Below are 25,656 nucleotides of genomic sequence, written 5' to 3' on the forward strand. Positions count from 1 at the left end.
AGCATTGTCGTGCAACATTAATACTAACATTATACATTTACTGAATGTAATGTTATGTGATCTTCCGCATACCATATGTATGTAACAAAATCAATTTCGTTAGAATAACCTGCGTTCAATTATGTGAAACATCTTTCATGATATTTTAGTTCTAAATAATAATTTGCACAAATGTCTCAAATAAAATACTTACCTCCATATTTTCATGCTGGTTTGCTGCATTGCGCATAGACATGATTCGCTTTAGTTGGTGCCTGTCCAAAACATTGACGAAAGCGTATTCGACAAGTGCAGCGAATACAAACGTAAGACAAGCGGCCATCCAAACATCAATAGCTTTGATGTAAGACACTTTCGGAAGAGTCGTGACAGCCGAGGACTTTTGAGTTGTCATTGTTAGCACGGTAAGAATTCCGAGAGAAATGCGGGCCGGAACAGCATCAACATTCAACCAGAAGGAAACCCATGAAATCGCAACGATGAAGATGCTTGGAATGTAGATTTGGATCATGTAATAGCCGAGGTTTCGCTTCAGAGTAAAACGGACTTCGAGGCAGGAAAAGTTACCTGAATTGTTAGATTAAATATAAATGCATGGGATAAATTTGGGTACACTAGATAGCAAGAACATATGGGCCTGCAAAATATTTTATTAAAACAAGTGTGTAAATTAACCCTTGTATTATTTTACGTATACAGCCATATGCTGGGCATTTTTCAAGGTCGTAAAATAATATTTTATGTATGGAGATTTGGTATTTTTCTTATCGACCTTAAACTTTATTGATTATTATATTGTTTTTTTTTTAAATTATATTTTCACCCCAAACAAGGCGCACCTGTTCTTCAGCTGCTGCACTTCACTTTCTTGTTCTCTTTCGGTGGAGGATCATTCCTTCACGACTGAGACATTTTTTTTTATTTTTGTACCTTTTCTCCACGTTAAAAAACGACCCTGGTGTCCAACTCTGTCCCGTGGGGAGGCATAGTAAATAGGTACTATCAGGGGCAGCAACTACTGGAGCACTATGTTGGGATTTCGGCAGCAAGATGTCAGTTCACGTTGCACTTTAACTTCTTCATGTCAGTACATTTAGGGAAGCAGGAACCTGGAATTGAATTCCAGAGTCTAGCGGTTCTGGAGAAGAAACTACTGGAGTAGAAAGATATTTTACATCTAGGGATCTCTACTGTGTGGGGGTGGGATTTAGCTGCCTGTCGGCTTTGTCGAGGGTGTCTACGTCATGGGGGCACGAGTGTCTGCAGTTCGTCAGAGCATTCACCATTAAGATACTTGTAGAACATGCAAGGGGATGCACCGTTTCGTCAATGGGACAGAGGCTGAAGCTTAGATACCAGTTCAGGACCTATCAGATTGGCGACTCTCTTTTGAACCTTGTCTAGGAGCGAGAGAGGAGTAGCAGATGCACCAGATGTACCTTATATATAGTATTGTTTGGCGCGGCCCCGTCGAGAAATATTCTTAACTTGGATATTGGGTGTAAATAACCTCTCTTTCAAAATAAATATTTTACCACAGTAATCTTGCCGAAAGCGGCCAACGACCTTTATCTTTAAAGATTGTCGCCGATTCTAGCCTTACCTCTCTTAACTCAACTACTGTAAATTCATCTTAAAAAATTACAATGCGACATTGGAACAAAACAGTTTCCATAGGGTTAAATATAATTATAACTACTTTTGCCTTTTTTTTGTCTCTTTTGATGCAGTACTGCAGAAGCTTAATATTTTGTGATATTCTAATTTCTATTTGGCCAAAGTTGAGTACAGATAATTATGGATGGTTGGAATCTTGTAATGAAGAAAAATGTATCGTCAGCCAGAATGGAATCGACCCCATTAATAGAGAGTCTAAACAACGTGGGGAGAAGATCATAATTTAGATTGATCAATGTCTTCACAAGAAATGCAAGCAGCGTTGGATAAACCCCAAATACATGAAAATTGACCGTAAATACAAGCCCACCTATTATAAAATGCTATCCTGTGAAGTTCTCTCTTTTTGTGTGTTTAACTTTAAGGAGAATTTCTTTGTGTTTCTGGAGCAACACCTGAAAGAAGGAAAGGGGCTGTTAAGGATTTTAAATAGAAACCTTTGTGTTTAAGGACAGAGTGTTAAATATTTGTGAGAAAGCCCTAAAAATGATGGTCAAAGATAGAATAGGTTATCTAGCTGACCTTTTTTCAAAAATAGCCCTTTATCACATATCATCTTTTGCATACGTTGATTCCAATAAAAACCTTCCTAAGGCATTCTTCTCTGCTGGTTCTTCTAAGAACCAAAACTATGGAAGAGTAGCGGATTCAGAATCAAAGCAGGCATTTCTGAGAGTTGCAAATTATTTAAGCAAAATGTCTTAGAACAACTCTCTTTGTCGATATTGTTAAAAAAATTGCTTTCAAGTAATTTGGGTTTGAATATACAGTCTGCAATACAAAATATCTTGATTGCGAGAACATTTAAAGTTTACATCATTGTTACTGTAATTAATGAGAAACCATATGTAGTTACATTCGTAAGTACAATCAAATCAAGAGTCTTTAGAGTCACAGTCTCTGTTAGATGGTGGATCATTACTTTCATGCCTCCCATTGCAAAAACATCACCCATTTGATGTGATCTGTGGCCAACTTCGCAGATATGTCACAACTAGATATGGAAAAGCAAACCTTGTCTTTGATGGATGTGAAAGTTGTCCATCCATTAAAGATCCGAGTCATCGACGTCGAGTAAGAGGGATTATTTGCTGTTAATGTGTGATTGTCTCATTACAGGATGTGCATATTAAAAAGGGATATTTCCTTGCTAATCAATGAAACAAAAAATTGTTCATCAACTTGCTAGGAAGGAATTTAGAGGAAGCAGGTTGTAAAGCAGTCCATGCATATGGGTTTCTACAGCCTTCGAGTTTACTTTCAAATTCAGGAATGAAAAGGTAGTAACCAACTAAAACCTGATGATCTGGGATGGAAACTTTCAGATGGTAAATTAACACCATTCAAGACTGTTCTTGTAGATATGTTAACTATTCAAGACTGGTCTTGTAGATATGTTAACTATAATTAGTTAATAAGATGCAGTTGCAAAGAAACATTGTATTCACTGCTCAAACATGCATGATTTCATATCGCCTACTTGGACAGCGGCTCGCAGGAAAAGAACAAAGATTAAAAAGAAATTTAAAAAACTTATAAACTAAAAATGTCAACTGCTCAACTCTCTTGAAATACGTGTGCCGCGGCCGTGGTTCGCGGGGGTTCGGCGGGCGGCCCCCTCTTTTGCTTCCTGCCTCATGAAAGAAATAACTCCAAATAGTATCATTCGTTTGTGAGTAAGTCACGAATTCCTTACGCAATAAAGAATTGACTCTAGACGTAAGCCTTTGTGTTTTAATTTATGAAGATTAAGTATGAAATAAATACTGGATACAAAGAAAATATATGAACAGGAAAAAGTATATGAAATGTCTAAACAGTGACTCAAGCTGCCCATTTTTTCAACAACCGAGTGTCTTCCGCCCCTATCTTTATCAGCCGGTTAGTGAATCGGAGGCGTAGAGAGAGAGGTGGAGAGGATAGGCTTGACCTTCACCTTCAACCTGGGTTTTCTGCTCTGGACTGCGCCCCCTTTAATAATAGAAAAATGCGCTCTGCGCTCCCCTTATAAAAAAGTAAACGGTGCGGGATCTGGGATGCCCTTTGTATATACACAAAGAAGGTCATGGTGCGCCCCTACTTATAAAAACGTAACGGTGTGAGGTCTGTGAAATCGTGGTTTCTACTCCAGACAATCCATCTTCATTACGTCTGAGAGGCCTTGATTGGCTAAATTTGCTAAATCAGTTGTGCATATTGATTTAATCATTTTCGACACACATTCTCCACATAAGATATATCTTAATCATTGATCCCAAGGTAATATCCCAGATAAAACAATGATATTCGATACCATGTAAAAGTTACCGTAACCAAATTTTAGTAAAGATACTTTCCATATTATATCTCACGTTTCAACAAAAAATTTGGCCCTACAAGGCCGCCGGCTGTTGCCGGAGGAAGCTTACATAATAAAACGCTCTTATTCAGATCCAACTCACTTACTTCGTACGTAATTTTCGACCATCTCAGATGGTTGGGTCGCAAGCTTACGTTTAACTAGTTTTTGACTATTTCTTTCATTTTAAATTGTACTTGTTTCGTACCTATTTTTCATGAAATGTCAGAAATAATGGCACAAATTATTGCCTTGATAATACTGATTAGTCTCTTTTTGTACTTTTTATATTCATACTAGTAGAGACATTTTTAAAACGACATAAAATGTTTGGCAGGGGCTAGTCTGGTGTTAGTTTTTTATAGACCATATAGCTATCATTACAATTTATAAACAAGGAAAATTCGAGCTGACTTCGAGAGTTCCTAGTGTGGGTTGTCGTGCTAAAAATATTTCATTTTCAAATTTGATAAAGTTTTTTTTTCGTAATAAAAATACGTTTATTTTTGTCAGTAATTGTCGAAAATGATCAGCTCACTTGTCGGGAAATATAAGGAATTAAATTTCTCAAAATTTTAATATTGATAAGTTCATAAATATGGGAGCCCTTGACCACTTTTGGAAAAGTAAATCTATTTTTCATCGGAAAGAGGTTATGCATGCTCAACATGCAAATTAAAAAAAACTTTGTTTAGCAATTTGTTTGAAGTCTAGCCACATTTTGACTGGGGCTCAAGCCTTAGTCGTTATCGTTTGACCTAAGGAATGATAAATCAGAAAACATTCATAGTAAAGTGACAGGAACTGAAAAATATATATTATCACATGCAGATGAGTAATAGTCTTAGTAGACTTTCCTTTCATAAGATCCGTTCTTTGTACAAATTTGACCATTTAGCAGTTATTTATACCGGCTGGAAAACGAATCGAATTTGTTCAAAAAACAATTCCTTATGAATCAAGTTTAAAGCCTGTAGACCAAGTAATGGGAAATGGATTTAGTATTGACAGTTCTGAAATTCACCATGCTTAATATTATCAATATAAATGCCGTATCACTTAAATAAGACGAGCACCATAAATTAGTAATAATTAAAAAAAAAATTATCGTATAAAATAATGAAAATGCGAAATGAAATTGTGTTTTCATAATTGACGTTTTAAAATATCGTTCGCATATAAAAATGATTCCGAACCTGAAAACATACCGGCTTTAATAAATCAACAAAAAATCAACTAATGGTCAGATTTTCGTGAAACTTTCAATACTTATCTATTGTAGATTGAAATTACAATGCAGTTTCTGTAAAATATCATGGGGGAAATATGTGTTATGTATGTCTCACCTATATTTATTTTTTAGAAATTTGAACAAATTTATTTAAGTTGATCGAAATTTCAACTATTATAAGCGTTCGAATATGTAAAAAAAATATCTTTTAACAGTTAAAATGCACGTATTGAACAAACACTTACCTTGTAATTGCTAGTAAAATATTGATATAAATTTAATATTTTTATTATTTTTAATAGCGCCATTTTTCTAATTATTATATGATATTACCAATAAAATTAAACTTCTAATTATTAAATGATTCTAAAAGATTAAATCGTTTAAAATAGCATTATGTCAAAATGTGCTGTGACACATACATTTAATTTAATAGTTTTTATTTCTATTCATATTAAGACATAATATACACATAGTGTTGCCAGCTATTTTATTGCAAGATTAAAACCGATTGAAAAATATTATTGTACAAAATTAAACTTTTTGTAGATGACTACGATCGCTAGCTTTTCTCCTTTTAGAGAATAAAATATAGAATAGCCGATAATTAACAAAATAAACAACTGCACATATTTATCAAAAGTATTTTATATTTAATATAAAATGTTTATAATATCATCAATCATTTAACTGTGTAAATCTGCAAACTTAAAAAAAAATACAACAACAATATATTTGCAGTTTTAAGAAGTTAAACGAAGGTTTGAAATGTTTTTTTAAAATGTTTGAAATGTTTTTACAAAGATTTAAAAAGGTTTTAACAACGGTTTACAAAAGTCGCTTTTGTTGCTCCACACTTCGTATATTTCTAGTTAAATGGTTCACCATAGGGGCTGAGATAGAAACCAGGGTTGTTTTTTAATGCGGGGAAAAAGAAACAAAATTTAAAATGGTCTCAATCGTGAAGGATTTCTCCTCCATAGACATAGAACAAGAAATTGAAGTGTAGCATTTAAAGAACAGATACTACACGTTATACTACACTTACTACACTTCGTATAGTTAATACATGTCTGACGTCACGGGATTATGTGTTCTGTTGTCCACAATCGATCAGCAGTACCTACATATTATAAACAGTTGTATATTAAATATAAAATACACATAGAAATATGGCCATTTATATTTGTACATAATTGCGTAGTATTTAGGGTTAAAACACTGTATTATGTGTTCACACACACACACACACACACACACACACATATATATATATATATATATATATATATATATATATATATATATATAAATTCACAATGGCGTAATGAAAACATGTTATACGGCATTTGCAACTTCTAACTGAATTTTCGGATTTTAATCATGTCAAAACACGATTTATTTCCTTTTCACGGATTGATTGTTTCTATTTCTTCTGATGAGTTAAAGCCATAATAGATTCTTTGATTGGTAGAATAATTACGTGATTGATTTTGAACTAAAACCAAATAGTGTCAAGAATGTTAAATGTCAACTGAATTAAAGGAAAACATTATAGGATGCTCAACATCATGAAGTTTGGAATATAGTCTTTTGTCATTTATTCATTATATTGTTCTGGAATTACATTGAACTTCTTAAATAAGGATTGGGATATAAGAAAATATATTTCTGCAGATGTATTCTTTTACAAAATCAAGTGTTAACTTAGTCCATTACAGTCGTTTCAGCAAACACTTTTCTGATTGCATCCTAAGATGGTCAAAGCTATGTTTTGGGGGATTTACTCGTGGATTTTAAGTGGGTAGAGAAAAGATATGAAGGAGTAAAAATGTAAATAAGAAGAATAGAGAGGGGCATATTTAATATTTGTAGTGTGTTTAACTATCATCAGGCAGCTGTCCCTGTAAAAGCCTATATCTACGATTTTTGTGTCGTTAGCTTTTCTATGCAGTATGAATAACCGCCCTAATTCGGTAGCTTCTGCCGAGTCCATGAAGCCCATCGAAAAATTAAAGAGGGCATTTCGGTTATTTGTCATCCATTATCCTATAATTTTAAATGAAAAATCAAAACACGGAATAATAATGTTAAAAATACACCTTGTTAGTGACCACCCGCTTATTTAAATATATATATATATATATATATATATATATATATATATATATATATATCACTACTTAATTTACTCATATAAAATTAATAAACGAAAGTATAGATTCATGCGTAAACTTTAAGTATTTACTTCAAAGGTGCTCAATACGTGGGTAGAGCTAGTTATTAAGTTATAAAATGTATATGGCGATTAAGCTAAACTGTAGCTTAATCGCCATATACATTTTATAACTTACTATATATATATATATATATATATATATATATATATATATATTGTGTCAGGTCATGTCATATATATATTGTGTCAGGTCATGTCATATGCTACTGGTACCATGTAACCCAGTACTACCTTCCTCATGGTCAGGCCACCGGCGACTAAACTGGTTCCCCCACCAGACTTGTTTGGTGAGGAGGGCGGCTAGTCTCCTTGGAGGATTAAAAACAAGACCTTCCAAAGGGCGAATGAACTCTTTTTCTGGGTCAACGGCCAACTAGAACCGTGTATATTTGTGTGTGTGTGCGTGTGTGTGTGTGTGCGTATGTGTATTGGGGTGGAGAGGGCTCCCGTAAGCCGTGGTGAAGGCAACCTTTCTAGGAGAAGCAACTCTCTGAGTTAAAAAAACATAAAGCGGGAGACCAGTACCCGCATTAAGCTGGTCTGCAGTTTAATTTGTTGCTGGCTATCTTGCTCTTGCTTGTTGTTGGATCTCAACATTTTGAACCGAGAGAGAGACTTAGCTGTCGTACAAAGCTAAGACTCTGTAACATCATCTTTGTATAGATACTCTCTCAGGCATTTGGGCTCATGAATTTTAAATGTCTGAGGGAGTGGCACTCGTCTGACAAGACGTTGCAATCATATATATATATATATATATATATATATATATATATATATATATATATATATATGCGTAGTTGGTAGGGATGTGTGTAGGTATGTGCATAATATAAAAATCACCATGCAATAATGTTTATATTAATGTTTATATATGTTCACAAAAATCTAATTACAGTTCTATTATACTATATATTAGTTCTGAATTAATCCGGAAATGACTATAGGCTTCGCCATAACTTTAATTAGAGATGTACGGGTAGATAATCATAATGTGAACTAAATAAACAACTTACCTGCATCTACTTGTACTCGAGGATCACATGTGTAAGGAGCGTTCCCCAACATTCGAAAGTGGGGGAGAACAAGATTTTCGCCGAAGCTCAGTGGATTTTCATCCCACACAAAGATTACAGTTCTCTTGGAATAAGAAACTGTGGGAAAAATAGAGAATATATATATAGACAGATATATAGATTTATAATATAATAGAATTTAAAGCTGAATGTGTGTCTGTGTGTGTGGTCACGAATAGGCCCCTATATGGTTGACTATTTTAAAAAAAATGATTACATATAAGAATAGAAGATGTATCGAAACAAAGGAATGGGTATTTTTCATCCTGCAGAGCGGTTGTTCATTAAAATTGTGGGATATGCGTTCGCGCCTGGTCCATAAAGTATGGAAATAAAAAATTAAGAAAAAACGTTTGCAAGTGTTTTTGATACAGATGTACATAATACTACTTTGATAAGCATGTTTTAACTTAAATACGGACACTATAATAAACTTGTGGGGTCTGTGTTTGCGCTGGTCTCCATAGAATGAAAATACGCTTTAATAAAGACTTTTCATATCTATCTGTGTAATTATACTTTGATAATTATGTTTTAGATTGAAGAAATATGGTATGATAAAATTATGGGGTGTTGATTCGCGCCTGAGATCCATATGTCACAAAGTTTAACAGGGTTTTTAATATACATCCACAGAATATTGTGATAAGTGTTTCAGTGTAAACAGGTATAGTATAATAAATTATGGGGTGTATCTATTTTATTTTTTACTTTCATCATATTTTGCTTTGGCTTTGATACCCCCGAATTCGAAGCTATCTCTTTACAACCCTTCCTTTTCATAACCTATCATACTTTAATAAATCAGAGTCCATTTTCTGCAGGCTGTTTTTGAACCCAGTCAACGTCGGGTACTTTCGCTAGTATATACATATATATATATATATATATATATATATATATATATATATATATATATATATGTAGTGTGTGTGTGTGTGTTTGTAGGGGGGGAGAGAATATATATATATAGACACACACACAGAATAATTGCAGAATTTGAGTGCAGCTATCTCACGCCTTCAAATGAAAGAAAAATATATCAAAGGATAAGATATATAAAATAATCAAGTACATATTAATCTCACATGAATGCTTTATTTATTGCAGTATTAAACTGGGGAACAAATTACTAACATTATTAAAAACAAAATGATCAACAATATGGCTGGTGTATGTAAACCTAGCTCTTTAACTTAGTTTTTTTTTAGTGGTGTCTATCGATATTTTCTGTTAAATTAAATTACTGGAAAATATATAACGTTATCTCCGTAAATACACACACACAAGCTCTGAATAATATTGCTATATGTTCGCAGAGTCAATCAATAAAAGATCCACTTATATTTTGCACTGTCAGTATATACTTAATCGCAATTATCTATACAGAGATGCCCCATGGAAAAATATTTGTTCTCTTCCTGCTGAACAGTGCCCAAATGAGACCACTGAATGTTTCAAAACTGCAATTGAAGCACATCTCCTCATGCGGCAAATTTATAGCAAGTCGCACTCTCCTCAATGGTTTACTTCGACTTGCGCAACTGCCATTGCTCAAAGGCAGTATGCATACCTTAGAATTAACATATATAAGTCTAGTTCAAACAGACAGAAGTATATAGAAGCTAGAAGAAAGAAATAGCGGCAGCTAAAAGAGAATATACGGAAACCACCCTAAAACGCATCGAAACACAGAAATTAGGAAATCGTAACTTCTTGAATATATACAACAAATAATGGGCAATCAACAATTACCCCACTAACCAACAATCACGAGGTTGTTTGCTCAGCAACCGAGAAGGCTAACATGCTTGCCAGTCGGTTTGCCTCAAACTCCACACTGGACCCTACCAACCACCCCTACCTGAATTTCCTATGTGGACAGACGCCACGCTAGACGATCTGAAAATCACCCCTGATCAGGTGCATGCTACCATAAAAAACTTGACATTTCAAAAACATGCGGACCCGATCTCCTCCAAGTTGTGCTATTAAAAAAGTGCTCAGCTGAAGTAGTTCCAGTTCTCTCCAAACTCTCCAACAAATGTCTTAATGAATCTTGCTTTTCTGCCTGCTGGAAAACTGCTTCTGTGGTACCAGTATTCAAGAATTCTGGCAAAAGAACTGACCCATTAAATTATCGCCCCATTAGCCTCCTTCCACTTTTTCCAAAATATTTGAGACCTTAATTAACCATGCTCTAGTCAATACGTTTACAGATGCTAAACTTCTGACTGACCAAAATATAGATTTAGATAAGCCCGTTCCACAGTAGGCATTCTAACTGTAATCTCTGAACGTATATACTACTCACTGGACAAACCCGGGGAGGGCCGAGCGGTAGCTCTAGATATATCTAAGGCTTTTGACAGGGTATGACATGAGGGCCTCCTCAGGGAAATTAGATCATACGGTATCACTGTTAGAATACTTAACATAATTAAATCCTTCTTAGATAAGAGAAAAATCCAGATTGCCCTGGGCGGTCGTACATCTAAACAATATGATATAAATGCGGGAGTACCCCAAGGGTCTATCCTCGGACCTCTGTTATTCCTCATATTCAGAAATGACCTTCTCGACAAAATTGTCTGTGAGATAAGTATATATGCTGATGACACCACACTCTATAACAGGAACGACAGGAAAACAAATGAAAACATATCTAAAAAAAATTGCAGAAACACTAGAGGATGACAATCAGTAGTGGACTGGGCACAAAAATGAATGGTCACGTTCAATGCCACCAAGACTAAACTTGTTTCCTTCAATAATTACAAGAAACCCTCTCTACCACAAATAGCAATGACCAACGACACTTTATCTGAGAGTATATCTTTCAAACTCCTTGGCCTAACGTTCACAGGAAACATGAGTTGGAACAATTACAAGGCCGCTGTAAAGAAGTTAGGCTCTCTCTACCGTTACTAACACGGAAAGTATCCTGTACCTCTATAAGGCCACCATTCACCCATGTATGGAGCATTTTTGTCATATTTGGACTAGTGCATCTGCTACTAGTCTCTCGCTCCTAGTTAAGGTTCAAAAGAGAGTCGCCAATCTGATAGGCTTTGAACTGGCATCTAAGCTTTAGCCTCTGTCCCATCGACGAAATGTTGCATCCCTCTGCTTGTTCTACAAGTATGTTAATGGAGAATGCTCTGACGAACAGGTCAAGACACTAGATATCCAGGCTAAATAGAACACACACAAAGAATCAGGTCAAGCAGATATCAAATGGGTTTTTGTCTCATAAGTGCATGCCCATTAGCTGATAGGAATGGCGCGGTGGATACTAGAAAGCTGATTTGCAAACTAAAATCTCAATACAAGGTGCGTATATAAAAACGACAGACAACTACAAAATTCGCGCATAAGCCTCGACATTCTTCTGACATCATATATATATATATATATATATATATATATATATATATATATATATATATATATATTAACTACGTGAGACCCGTCAGGTCAGTGCATGTTATAGCTAGCTATGACATAGTATACATAATTAATGCATAAACGCGCTTAGATTGAATGCACACCCGCGTGAATATAAACATAGGTACTAATGAAAACTATACGGAATACATTGAATGATAATAATAATAATAATAATAATAATAATAATAATAATAATAATAATAAAGGTTTTAATGTAATTGTCATTGGATTAAATTAAAAGGCGTGTTGTACGTTTAGAAAATTGAGAAAAGACGAAAAGAAATAAAGTACAAGAAGTGTGTGTGTGTGTGTGTGTGTGTGTGTGTGTGTGCGTGCTACCAGCCTGAATACTATCGGGAGGCAATAATTAGGTAAGTAATATTTAATTGTGAATCATTTTCAATGAAGAACCAAAATTTTAAAAAAGCAATCACTTATACGTTTTGAAGTGTGTTTACGTATTTTTAAAATATTTGGAACTTATGACCTCCCTAGCTTTGCTTTCTTCTACTTTTTTAATCTGTCATCAAACTTGTAAAATGCTAAACATTACATGTATCTGTTATGTGGCTACGAAGTCGGTTTTCATTTTACTTTACACTGGTCCGTTAATCGAAAATGTAATTTTTTATTTTTTTTTATCAAAAATCATATCCTATTATCTTTAACCACCTTTGAAATGTACTAGCCAATAACGTTTCATTTAATTTTAGGGTCTTAACTAACCAAATTAGGTCGTACAAAGACCAAACATTTTTAAAAATATGTAAAATGATCAAAGGAGTTTTTTTTAATTTTGAATTAGAAAAAAATGTTGCTTAAAAAAAAAAAGATTTAAACTTATAATAAAAATTAAACCGAAAAAATTCTTCGAAAATTTTGAGACGCTCAAAACCTATTATCTTATTCCTTGTAGTAATGTCATGTAATTATACTACCGATTCGTCTGTCTTCCTTCTTTTGTTTGTTTCTTTGATTTTTTCTTTCTTCTGTTTCTTCTTTTTTTAGCTGTCTCCTTCTTTTTCCTTCTTTATCTCTTTCTACTCTTCTGATTTATCCTATTAAGACTTGGAATACCCTTTCCCCTTATAGTTTTTTTTTTTATTTTGCTTCTATAATGTCACTTAATGGCACCACTTATCACTTTAACATTTTATCTTTATAAATAAAAAAAAAATATCGTCTCACTTCTTTTTATTTAAGTACCAGCTGTTGTAAATAGCCGATAAACTGTGTATATGTTGTCTGACGAGGGTCTTACGTTTTTTTAATGAACCAATTGTCCAAAATATTAGCATGTTCAATTTAGCGCCTATACAATATATATTCATATAAAGAAAAATATTATATATATATATATATATATATATATATATATATATATATATATATATATATATATATATATATATATATAGCCAGGAACACAAACCTATACGGTAGTTTTCTAAAGTAATAACCATACAGATATAAAGACCCAGCATGTAACAAAATATCCATAGATTAAACCCGAGGATTAATCACGTAGATTAAATATGAAATATTCTGTGTAGACAATTATAAGAACTGCGCGCCTGTGGAATTGTCTTCCGTTTTCCTGCTTTCCGGCTGACTACAATATGGTTGTCTTGAAGTCTAACGTAAATAAGTTCTTGATGAGCCGTTCCATATAAGTTATCAAATTTTACAAATTTTCATTACTAATGATTATTATATTGTCCAATTTCTACTGTACACTCTTTAACCCTTATCCTTGAGTGACCTCTTGGCCTTGATAATGTGTTGATACCTATGAAAAAAAAAGAAAAAGTCCAATGTGAACAAGTTCTAATTGAATCGTCCCCCTAAGTAATCCAAGTTACAAAATTCACACTGTTTACTATGCTAAAATCACAATGACTAATGTATACCTATTGACCCTTATCCTTGAGTGGCCTCTGTAAAAAAATAAGACAAACTTTCATTTATAGACATCATTTATGATATATATATATACATATATATATATATATATATATATATATATATATATAAATAGTGTGACGTAACACATAAATTGATTACGTAATTGATTGAAAATTGAAAAATTTAATAACGGGCCAACGAGAAATGTATCGTTTTTTTTTTTGTTATTTTATTATTTTACCAAGGCAAATGAACGTAGTTTGAACAGAGAGAGAGAGAGAGAGAGACAGACAGACAGACAGACAGACAGAAAGTATAGGAAAATGAGGAAAAGGCTAAACAGAAAAAAGAGAGAGAAAGAGGCAGTGAGTATAGGAAAGAAGGAGAGAGAGAGGTGAGAAAAGCCTTTTGACAAGCAAGTTATAGAGATGACCGGGTCATTTGACCAGAGACCCATCGACCGTGCGAGTTGTTAGGCAACGAAGGATAAAGGAAAGAAAGGGGCTAAGAAAGATACTGGGAAGAGGGAGAGAGAGAGAAAAAGAAAAAAAAGAGAACACGCCTTTTTGGTACAACAGTCGCCACTAGCTGTGCTGCCAGACGGATGTGCGAAAGTTCCACCCTAGCGACAGAGGCAGCGATGTTGTCGAGATAAGAGGTATCGACCCCCCCGTCAACAGCGAAAGGAGATAACGCCTGGAAGAAACTCCACCAACAGCGAAAGAGATGAAGTATACCTGGGAGAAACCCATACCAACAGCAAAAGGAGAGAACGCCTGGGAAAAACTCCATACCAACGTCGAAAGGATGCGAGGTTGACGGCGGTAAACGGCGAACTTTGCACACGTTCTGACAGCTGAAGGGAAGATTCGCGTAGAGACAGAGAAAACCAATATAAATCAGTCAAGCGACTAGTACAGAAGAAATGAAGACGTTGATAGACGAACATATTGGTGTAACAGCCATGTTTGCAAATAGCTCTACAAACTTCCCACTCCAATTGGTTTCTCCCAACCGAGTTAAATTAATGACAACGAGTACTATTTTAATGTCATCTAAAAGTCAGGAATCCCACGAATGTAATATCGAGCCTAAGGTAGATGAAAAGATGAGTGAAACGGATATAGAAGTTTATCCAGGCATAGTAACCGAAATAAAGAATGACAGTAGTCCGAATAAATTAAGCAATAGCGAGGGAGGAATAAATAAAATAAACTACAGAGACGGTGATATTAGTGGGGGTGAGTTGAAAGAAGCTAAAAACGAAAGTGACGAGAAATTAGACGATAAAGGTGATAAGGACCACGATAATACATCAAAATACAAGGAGGACGACAGTTATAGGCTAAATGGTATGATTATGAGGACGGACGTAGTAAAAGAATATCTGATGGGGAGAAATTCATTAAGGAAGCCAGTCAGGCTAAACTTTCCTGTGTTGGAAAGAAGGTTGGTGAAGTTCACGTAAACGAAGATAGTAATAACAAATACGACGATGATAACGTTGACGGTGAAGGCGGTAATAATAATGATTACGACGATGATGATAGTGATGTTGATGAAAATAAACCTAGCAATGAAGACGACGACAATGTTACTTGCGAGAATGAACCATGTGACGGGGATAAAACATACGATAAAATATTCATAGCAGCGGAGGAAATTTCCGTTAATAACTCGAAAGATAAAGATAACGACTAGAGTAAAAAAGACGAGTTCAGTGTAGAAAACGTGGACGACCTTAACGAGGATAAGCTGACTCAGAGTGACGACAACGATGAAGACAGTGCCAGTTATAAGAATAAAGCTAAGCGAGATAATTTACGTCGATATAAAAATTGGTATAAAGGCCATTCGTCAGATAAATACTTGGAGGCAGTCCCACTCAAGTTAGCGTTTTGTAAGGCGGTTAAAACCAAGAGGATTGTGATAATTGCCTGTCCCACTTGCCCAAAACTTTATGAAAAACGCGTTGTACTACGCTTTTTCATTTTTTTTCTGATGGACTGATATGACGTAACTCATAAATGGATTGATTGAACATTGAAAAATTTAATTCCGGGCCAACGAGAAATGTATCATTTTTTTTTTTTTTTATATAATTTTACCAACGGTAAATGAACGTAGTTTCAAGAAAGAGAGAAAAAGAAAGCATAGAAAAAGAGAGAGAAAGAGGCAGTGAATATAGGAGAGAGAGGTGAGAAAAGCCTTTTGACAAGCACGTTATAGAGATGACCGAGTCATTTGACCAGAGACCTATCGACCCGTGTGGGTTGCTAGGCAACGAAAAATAAAGGAAAGAAAGGGGATAAGAAAAATACTGAGAAGAGGAAGAGAGAGAGAGACACACACACAGACAAAAAGAGAAGAGGCCGTTTTGGTACAACAGTGCTGCAAAACAGATGTGCGACAGTTCCACCCCAGCGACAGAGGCAGCGATGCCGTCGAGATAGGAAGTATCGATACCCCCCGTCAACAGCGAAAGCAGGTAACGCCTTGAAGAAACTCCACCAACAGCGAAAGAGACGAAGTAATGCCTGAGAGAAATTCCATACCAATAGCAAAAGGAGATAACACCTGGGAGAACCTCCATACCAACCGCGAAAGGAGATAACGCCTGGGGGAAAAAACTCCATACCAACGGTGAAAGGATGGGACGTTGACGGCAGTAAACGGCGAACTTTGCACACGTGTCTTAATCTGGAAGGACGGATATTAAAAACATTTTGACCAACCGCTTGGAACGAAAAGAAAGAACAGATAAAAAAAAGAATAAACTCAGTAAGTAATCTCCGTGAATATTTCCCTCTCTCGTATATTAAGACATTGAATTCATTTTGCCATCATTTGTTTGCACTAAATATACACTTTTTGTTTTGATATATTTCTCGTTGGCATCCTCGAATAGTAGACAAAAATACCCTTCCCCGTCTTTATAATTTGTTCTTTTTTTATTTTCATTTCATTGCATTATTCCTCCCCTACCATAGTTAGCCATTGTTTTATAATAAAATTTAATTTCGAAAATATTACCATTGCGTGTCGTGTTTTCCGTTATTTTCATACGCTGTTCGTCGGCAATTGTGTATTTCTGGTTTTGAAAGAATCTCCCCATATTTTTATTTCAGCGAGGTGTATCGAACCCAGAGCCTACGTTTTTTTAATGTACATTGTATTTCATGAATGTCTTATTATTCTTTTTTTTTATTACAAACTCACGAATGGGATGTTATTATTTTCTGTTTGCATTAATAATAACGGAATACGTAGTAATATACATAAATATTTGTGTGTTTATACATTTATAGGTACCTATGTAAAATATTGTTTAAGACGAGATTTACATACAGCTTTCAAGAAAAAGTGAGCATTCCTGTGTATCCATTGGGTATCGTCTCAGGTCCATGGGGCACGACGCTGTCAGGGAAATCCTGCAAAATGAAATAACACAATCAAAGCAAAATATTCACAAATACACATTTTTAAGTCGTCGTACGGAAATGTAGTGAATATTTTAAAATTAAAGTTGTTCTGTTACCGTTAATATATGGAATTCTGGTTTTGCTAAGGAAAATGGCATCTCATGGTAGAAAAAGTATCAAAAATTTATAAAAGATTGCACTTTCACGGAACGAAATCAGAGGTAAATCGCAAATCCAGGGATTCGGTAATCTGTCATGAATAATGCTTTGGAACGAGCGCACATATGCAAGGCTTAAAATAGGCAACATATAAAGGACATTATTCATCAGGAATAGAGATTTTTAAAACTTTACTGTTTAAATTGCCCTATGTCTTAATCAGATTATGTTAAAACTACTGAAAGATATCATCAAAAATAAAAGAGGCTATTTAAGTTCAAAGCATTTCATTTACGATTTTGACACCCATTACACACGTGTTTTACTTATATATATATATATATATATATGTATATATATATATATATATATATATATATAGGAATGTGCGTGTGTGTATTATATGAATTCATTGTATTTTTATAGGATTCCACTGTAGCTTAAAACGCATTTAATTAGGGGCATGTAAAAGCATAGTTATATAAGGAAAATAATTTCTAATACAAATATTCTAGAATTGATTAGAAATGTATGTATTGTAAATAGAAAAGTTTCTAATTTTGCTAGATAAAAGATATTATTATATATGTTTTGGCATAGTGATAGGTTTTCTTTAACTTCATGATTTTTAAGTTTTGTGTTCATATTCTAAGAGCGATAATTCTCAAAAAGACGAGAGAATAGCTCTTGTGGTTGTCGAAATCAATCCATATTTTAGTAGAGTTAAATAGAGAGATAAAGAATATATATATATATATATATATATATATATATATATATATATATATATATATATATATATATATATATATATAGTAGCATTTTAGTCCGGTGTTGCCTGGGTGTTTGGAGGTGTATATTGCCAAGAAAAAAGTGGTAGTAGGAAGGCAGGCTCGAACTCGTACCGCAAAGGAGGAAAAGAACGAGAAAAAACTGGCGCCTTTGCTGTTACGACCACCGCCAAACCGAAATGGCGTAGTTTTAAATTAAGGCTAGACAATCGAAAGTAGAGGATGACTTTCAAAAATATCGGAGAAAAAAAGCTAGCCCCTTCCTGTAAAAAAGTGGCCAGTTTAAGGTGTAGATATTAATTTTTTAGCCAATTTTTCGATATTTGTCGTCTGAACTGTCAAGGTTCAAAATTATACTGATCCTTTGAAAATCCGTCGCTTTTGCCGAAGGTTTTAGGCAGACATGCAAACATACATGCATACATACATTTGTAAATTGGTAACTAAAAATTTTCCACCTAAACCGATTAAAAAGTTTGCCCTATCTCTGAATACCCTTTATGTTAAATTTCAATTGTCTGAGTTATTTGGTAGAGACCGCACAGATAAAATTTTTTAACTTTGACCCATATTATGGACCATTAAATTTTATTGTTTTCGGCTACAATAAAGTTATTACGTTAGATCCATGTACAAGAAACCTATATCTAAAATTTCATGTGTTTATACCCAAAATTGTCTGAGGAGTTTGATATAGTTCTCAAAGGTCAAATCTTTGAACTTTGACCCTTGAACAGCCAAAGTTCTGTCCGAAAACGGATTACAAAGATTTTACCAAATCTCAGTACCCTTTGTATCAAATTTCGAGTCTGTAGACTTAGAATTGACAGAGTTATTGCGTAGGAAAATGTACATACACAGACACACAGACACACAGACATGTTCACTTATATATATATATATATATATATATATATATATATATATATATAATATACTGAATATATTGATTAATTATTTACATATTCTATCAAAATATTTTTTGCATGTTGTTGGGTATAACTCATCAACAAATGTAAAACTCACGATAACAAAGTCAGTATTCTATCATTTACTAACAATCCACAAGTTTTTGCCTGAGTTTTATCAAACAATTTTATCGTTACAAAATTTAGGAGTTTTTGAGAATGGTGTATGAAATAGAAGTATTATTGGATACTATTAAATGTCTATGAATTTACACGAACAGATGCAGAAATAAGAATGGCCGAATTATAATAAAGACGGCTGAAATCACATTGGATTGTTTTAATAACAATAAAAAAAACCCTGCTATATCATTGCTCCGAATAGGATACGTGATAAAATAACAAACTAAATTTATTATTTATTATTCTTTGGAATTTCGACAATTGTTTGATTCTTATCATTACTTAATGAGCATCAGCAAATATTAAAGAGATCGCAAAACTTCTGGGCCACGAGGCTAACATCAAGCACGACGTGAAAAAATAGACTAATGTATGAAGAGAAATCCTATATAAAAAGGGAGAAACGAATGAGAGAAAAGAATCTCATCATATTGTTATAGTTATTAAATAATACTCTCAATAATCTGATTTATTATTGATAAAGTAATTTGTTTTTGTAGCATTAAATATGATATTGCAGTTGTTACCACACATCACATGCACAACTCGAATAAGAACGTGTTGAAATACACTTCTCATTGCTGCACCTCGAAGTGCTTCCCAAAATAATTGGTTTATCCGGCAACATGTAAAGGAAAAATCTCAGGATACCATTTGTAAAAAAAAATTATAAATATCAAGAGAACTGTTAGCCGCAAATACATGATTAATGTGTGCCGACTTTGATAGATAAAGTGTGGTTTATTCAAAAATAACCGAGGAAAAAACAATGTGATGATTCTGAATATAACCAAAACTTTCGTGGCTAGCAAGTTATTTGAGTAGGATTATTTAAAAACCTTCGATATAGCCAGAACTATCAATTTATAGTAATGTGCGTGCTGATAAATTCACTGATAATGTGTGTGTACTTTACAACCAGGAAGTTAGTTGAAAGTACTGTGGTTAACGCTTTTCTATATAGAGTTTTTCAGTATTAAATAAATTTATCAATTTCATGTTTATATATGTTTCATTTAATAGCTTGCCGTCAATAAGAAAGATGTTAAATTCAGAGTATAACCAACTTATATGAGAAGGTTAATTTCATCCGCAAAAGTGTTATTGGTTTAAAATCGTCTAAAAATAAAACGTGCCGTTAACAGTTATTCAAAATGAACAAAATAACAAAGACAAAAACTAATATGGTTAACTAATCAATGCTTATATTTGTTTCTTTGTAAATGACCTCCCCGACAAGATTGCCTCTGAGATGGGGATATATGCTGATGACACCACACTCTATAGCAGGCACGACAGGAAACAAACGAACATATATCTAAAGTAATGGCAGAAACACTAGAGGATGACCTCCAATCAGTAGTGGAATGGGGACAAAAATGGATGGTAACGTTCAATGCCACCAAGACAAAACTGGTTTCATTCAATAATTACAAGAAACCTTCTCTACCACCTATAGCAATGGCCAACGACTCTTTATCTGAGAGTACGTCTCTCAAGCTCCTTGGCCTAACGTTCACTGGAAACATGAGTTGGAACAGTTACATCGAGGGCATTGCCAGGGCCGCTGCAAGGAAGGTGGGCTCTCTCAACCGTGCTAGAAAACTTTTAACACCCGAAAGTATCCTGTACCTCTATAAGGCCACTATTCGCCCATGTATGGAGTATTGCTGTCATATTTGGGCCGGTGCATCGGCTACTATTCTCTCGCTCCTTGACAGGGTTCAAAAGAGAGTCGCAAATCTGATAGGCCCTAAACTGGCATCAAAACTTCAGCCTCTGTCCCATCGTCGAAACGTTGCATCCCTCTGCCTGTTCTACAAGTACTGTAATGGTGAATGCTCTGAAGAACTGCAAGCACTTGTGCCCCCACGACGTGAACACCCTCGACAGACCCGACAAGCTGCAAAATCCCACCCCCACACTGTAGAGATCACTAGATGTAAAAGATCCTTCTACTCCAGTAGTTTCTTCCCCAGAACTGCATGACTTTGGAATTCCATTCCGGGTCACTGCTTCCCCAACTGTACTGACATGCATAAGTTCACGTGCAACGTGAACCAACATCTCGCTGCCCTAATCCCTACATAGTACCCCAGTAGATGTTTCCCCTGATAGTAGCCCCCTACACCAAAGTGGCAATGTGCCTTGTTTGGGGTGAAAATGTAATTTAAAAAAAAAAAAAAAAAAAAAAACCTTTATGCCTGTTTGTCACGAACGAAGGCAGACTCTATCCTGTAAATGTGATTTGTTTCATGGTTTAGGGTGTAATGCTTATTATGTTTAATATCTCATTGGAAATGTTTATTTTTGACTAAAAACGAAATCGGATTTGTGTGGCATCCAAAGGATCATAGAATAAAAAGAAGAAGTTTTAATTAATGTGAGGAAGATCTTTGCATATGTTTCTGTTCTGGATGCAATGGCTGAATTGTTCTTTGTAATATTTAATTATTATATAGTTTTATTATCTTGTTTTATTATATTGTTTTATTATATTGTTTCATTAGACTAATTGATCTTTTCATGCAATAAACAATATTTTAGATTACTCCTAAGTTATATGAAAATAATATATATGTATATATACCTATATATGTACATATATATGCATATATATATATATATATGCATATATATATGCATATATTTATATATTTACTTTCTTTTAGATCCTGTAGGATTTGTGATAAATCTAGTATCAGTTTACATGAGCTGGAGTTTTAAAAATGCTTTCTTTTTTAAGAGAGTAATTCTCATAAAATGATGATTCATAAATCGAAGATAGATATTGTCGAAACTACTTGACTTATTTACAAATATATGTCTATTGAATGCCTGTTCTTATTATAAGGTAAAACAAAACAGAACTTTAAATAGGTACAAGTATTCTTAAATAAATTGAATTAACGACTGAGAGATTCGTTGTAATTGCTAGATAATAAGGGGATTACAGAAACCCGAACTATTTACAATGAGCTGGAATTCTTAAAGCGCAAATTTAAAGTACATCGTTTTATTTTTTCCCCAAGAGACATACGTACCTGAGCTCTCTATTTACAAAATCCCCTTTTTAGGAACATGAAGATTTTTAATAGTTTGACATCGGCAATACCAAATTTATCTGTGTTAGCCAATTCTATTTTTTGACAGCTACATCAGTTATAACCAGGGTTAATTTGCTATTATGGACGGAAAGTATCGCAAGTTTGTTAAAATTGAAAGAAAATGTTATGTTCTATTACCACTCAGTTTTATGCAATAAAATATTACTTAATTACTTTATTGTGACTATAGGCTCATAATTGTAAGTAATGTTTTTTTTCTAAACAGAGTTATATGTGGTATCATCTATTTGCTATAGAGATTTGACGCATTAGCAAATATATTTTAAAGATACAATTTATTTATGAAGAATAATCGACTTTATATCAATTAACAAAACGCACGACTGTTGTGTTGATGATACTAAAAGCATATCTCCCGCTTCATTTTACTATAATATATGGTTGGCTCTTATATTAATATTTTCTTAAATCATTGTTATTTTCTATTTTATTATAGCAATATATAAATGGCTATCCCCAATATGTGTAAATAATGTTTCTAATTAAGACGCATAAATACAAAAACAAATGTATAATTCATAAGGCGAAATATAAACATAGATCTCTTATTCTATCGTTGAAGTAAACATTGTCAAGTAATGAAACCATATATTTATTACTACGATGATCTTTCTTCATTTTTTTTATCTATTTTTTTTTGTCAGAAAAATATTTAACGGATTGCCGGACATCAGCGTTTAAATATTGAATTATATATTTCTTTGGTTGTTCACTATGAAGATTGATAAAACGAAGTAAGCATTGAAAAGTAATATTTTTTAACATGAATTTATGAAACAAGATAATGTTTACCAGCAAGTGAAATATTAATTTAAAGCTTAATGAAGGTCATTTGTCGTTAAAAATTATGTGCTCTCATTAAGTATTATTTGGGATTAACAAATAAAACAGAAAATAATTTAATTAAAAAAAATGTTTTTTTGTTTGTTTGTTTTTTCTTGACCTTGTTCTTTGTCCGGAGATAAACCAGACATTATGCTGCCAATATCTGAAAATTTGATAGTTAAAGAGAACCACGGGAGATATTTCGAATGTTTAATTGGCAACCACATTTTTTTACTAAAAACAACGTTATAATGAAGGTTAACCTAAGAGGTAATATAAAATAAAGATTTTAATTGCATGAACCAAAACCAGCAAAAACAAAACCAATAATAATGAGCGACTTGAAGTGTCCATATATGAAACTGAAAAAATATGACCTGTCTACTTTACCCTCATAAACTCTTTTCGCGATTACGTTATCAATTTAATTGTCTATGAATTAAATTTAGTTGAAATAATGAGAAAGCGTTTACATATATTTTCAGCAAGTGAAATTCAGTAGCACTTATATCGGGCTATAATTTTGTGATAATGTAATAACATCAAATTGTTATTTATTTCAGAGCGGCATTAAATGCACTTACCTAAGCCTTACCTCGCTTTATATATGACCTGCCCATCTTCATGAACGTGAAGCATTCGGTTCGGCACCGTGACGTCGTGAAAATATGATTTCTTTTCATTTGGAAAATATAAGTCTGGAACCCATATCTGACAAATATATTAAAACCATTTACTCAATACACATCTCGAATGCATGTAGAAAAATGTTTTTTGTGTGATATTTTAAATATTTACTCATCAATTATTCTTATGCGACATTTTAGTTGGTATCTCCACCCACGTTACATTATTTATATGTCATTTACTTCCATATACACGAGGTTTTGTCATCTTAAAAAGACACAGTTTTCCTATATACAGACTTGAAATTATCATCGGTTTAATTACAATTTTATCTTGAGTAAATTGTCATTGGTTTCCTAAAAGAATGTTGCTAAATGATGTATGCAGAAATGATATTTTCTTAATGATAAATTATTGAATTTGCGAGCAGGGTATCATTAAATTCATATTTTTAAAAACATTAAATTAATAAATTGATATTAGAAAAAACGTATTGCATAAGAAATTTTCTCAATTGCTTTAGTAATATTTACAATCTTACCTTTTTTGTCGGAAGTAAATGCTTAATATAACAAATTGGGCACTAAAATAAGCAAGCAGTCAGTAATATTTAGAGAAAGTGAATGTGTATGTATGTGAGGGCAATTCTTAACCTATATACTAAACTGATACTTGAGCTACAGACTTGCAATTTGGTATATATGACGTTCTGATATGTAGGAAAGTATAAATTCGGGGATCTAAGGTGTAAAATTTAGTAAATTGGTACGTGGGTGACTTCGGATGTTTATCTATTTGTCAACTATTTCAGGTTTTCGTATGCGTATGCGACGTCTAGAAAAATAGCAGCATCTTTAAGTTAAGAATAAAGTTTTCGTTTTTTTTTGGAAATGTAGTTTCAAACTGTATGAATGGTTATAGTACTTGAGTGACGGTTTGTGGGTTTTGTTTCGTTGTCAGATTGAGTATTTTCTTTTTTCTTTACAAAAAGCGAACTGTTTAGAAACAATATCAGTATGAGTATTTTTACTTACAAAAAGGGAACTGATTAGAAACAATATAATACTCGCATGCATATGTCTAGTCTGTGTATGATTGTAAATATAACATTATGTGTATTTTAAGACCGGGCAACGTAAGGATATCTATAAACGTGAGCACGTGTGTATCGCAGGACAATTTCCAACCTATATTCTCAGAGAAGCTTTAATCTACAGACTTGATATTTAGTATATTGGCCATTTAGACATGTGGCAAAAATTTTAATCGGTTTTCATCGAGAGAAAAAGACTGCAAAGGGGCAAAAGAGAAAAAAAATTCTTATTTGGGAAACATCGGATGTTTATCTTTGTATTAACAGTTTCAAGAGATTTTAAACCACTTTCTAAAGGGCGTGTCAAGTTGCTCTAATGCGTATCGTACTTTATTGTCTGTAATAAGGGTTGGGTTCTGATATCAGCTCAATTTTATTTTTTTTTACTTTAAAGAAGTAAGCTGTTTAGAAAAAAACATAATAGTCGAAAGCACATAGCTTTGTTTCTTTACATTTTATTTACTTAATTTTTTAAAGGAATTTTACGTTACCTTGAATACGGTACAAGGTCATCTGCTAGTCTTCTATATAGTAGAAAATACTTATGCATTGTTATATTTTAGAATGAATCCGGATGTATTGGCACCATCTAGCGTTTCGTAAA

At 33.6% G+C, this 25,656-nt stretch overlaps 1 protein-coding gene across 3 annotated transcripts in view; it reads right to left on the reverse strand.

Moving 5' to 3' along the window:
• Window positions 1-25,656, reverse strand: part of LOC145252931 (glycine receptor subunit alpha-2-like) — an 84,254-nt gene that overhangs the window by 2,243 nt on the left and 56,355 nt on the right. For all 3 annotated transcript variants that reach the window (XM_080112894.1, XM_080112893.1, XM_080112892.1), the window contains 4 exons: window positions 23,928-24,043; window positions 17,265-17,347; window positions 8,502-8,639; window positions 194-567 (listed from right to left, as the gene is read on the reverse strand). In XM_080112894.1, coding sequence (XP_079969020.1) covers window positions 194-567; window positions 8,502-8,639; window positions 17,265-17,347; window positions 23,928-24,043 — 711 coding nt within the window. The remainder of the gene's footprint in view (window positions 1-193; window positions 568-8,501; window positions 8,640-17,264; window positions 17,348-23,927; window positions 24,044-25,656) is intronic.

Source organism: Euprymna scolopes, chromosome 3 (assembly GCF_053919585.1).
Source record: "Euprymna scolopes isolate OS-2025 chromosome 3, ASM5391958v1, whole genome shotgun sequence".
NCBI classification, from domain to species: domain Eukaryota; kingdom Metazoa; phylum Mollusca; class Cephalopoda; order Sepiida; family Sepiolidae; genus Euprymna; species Euprymna scolopes.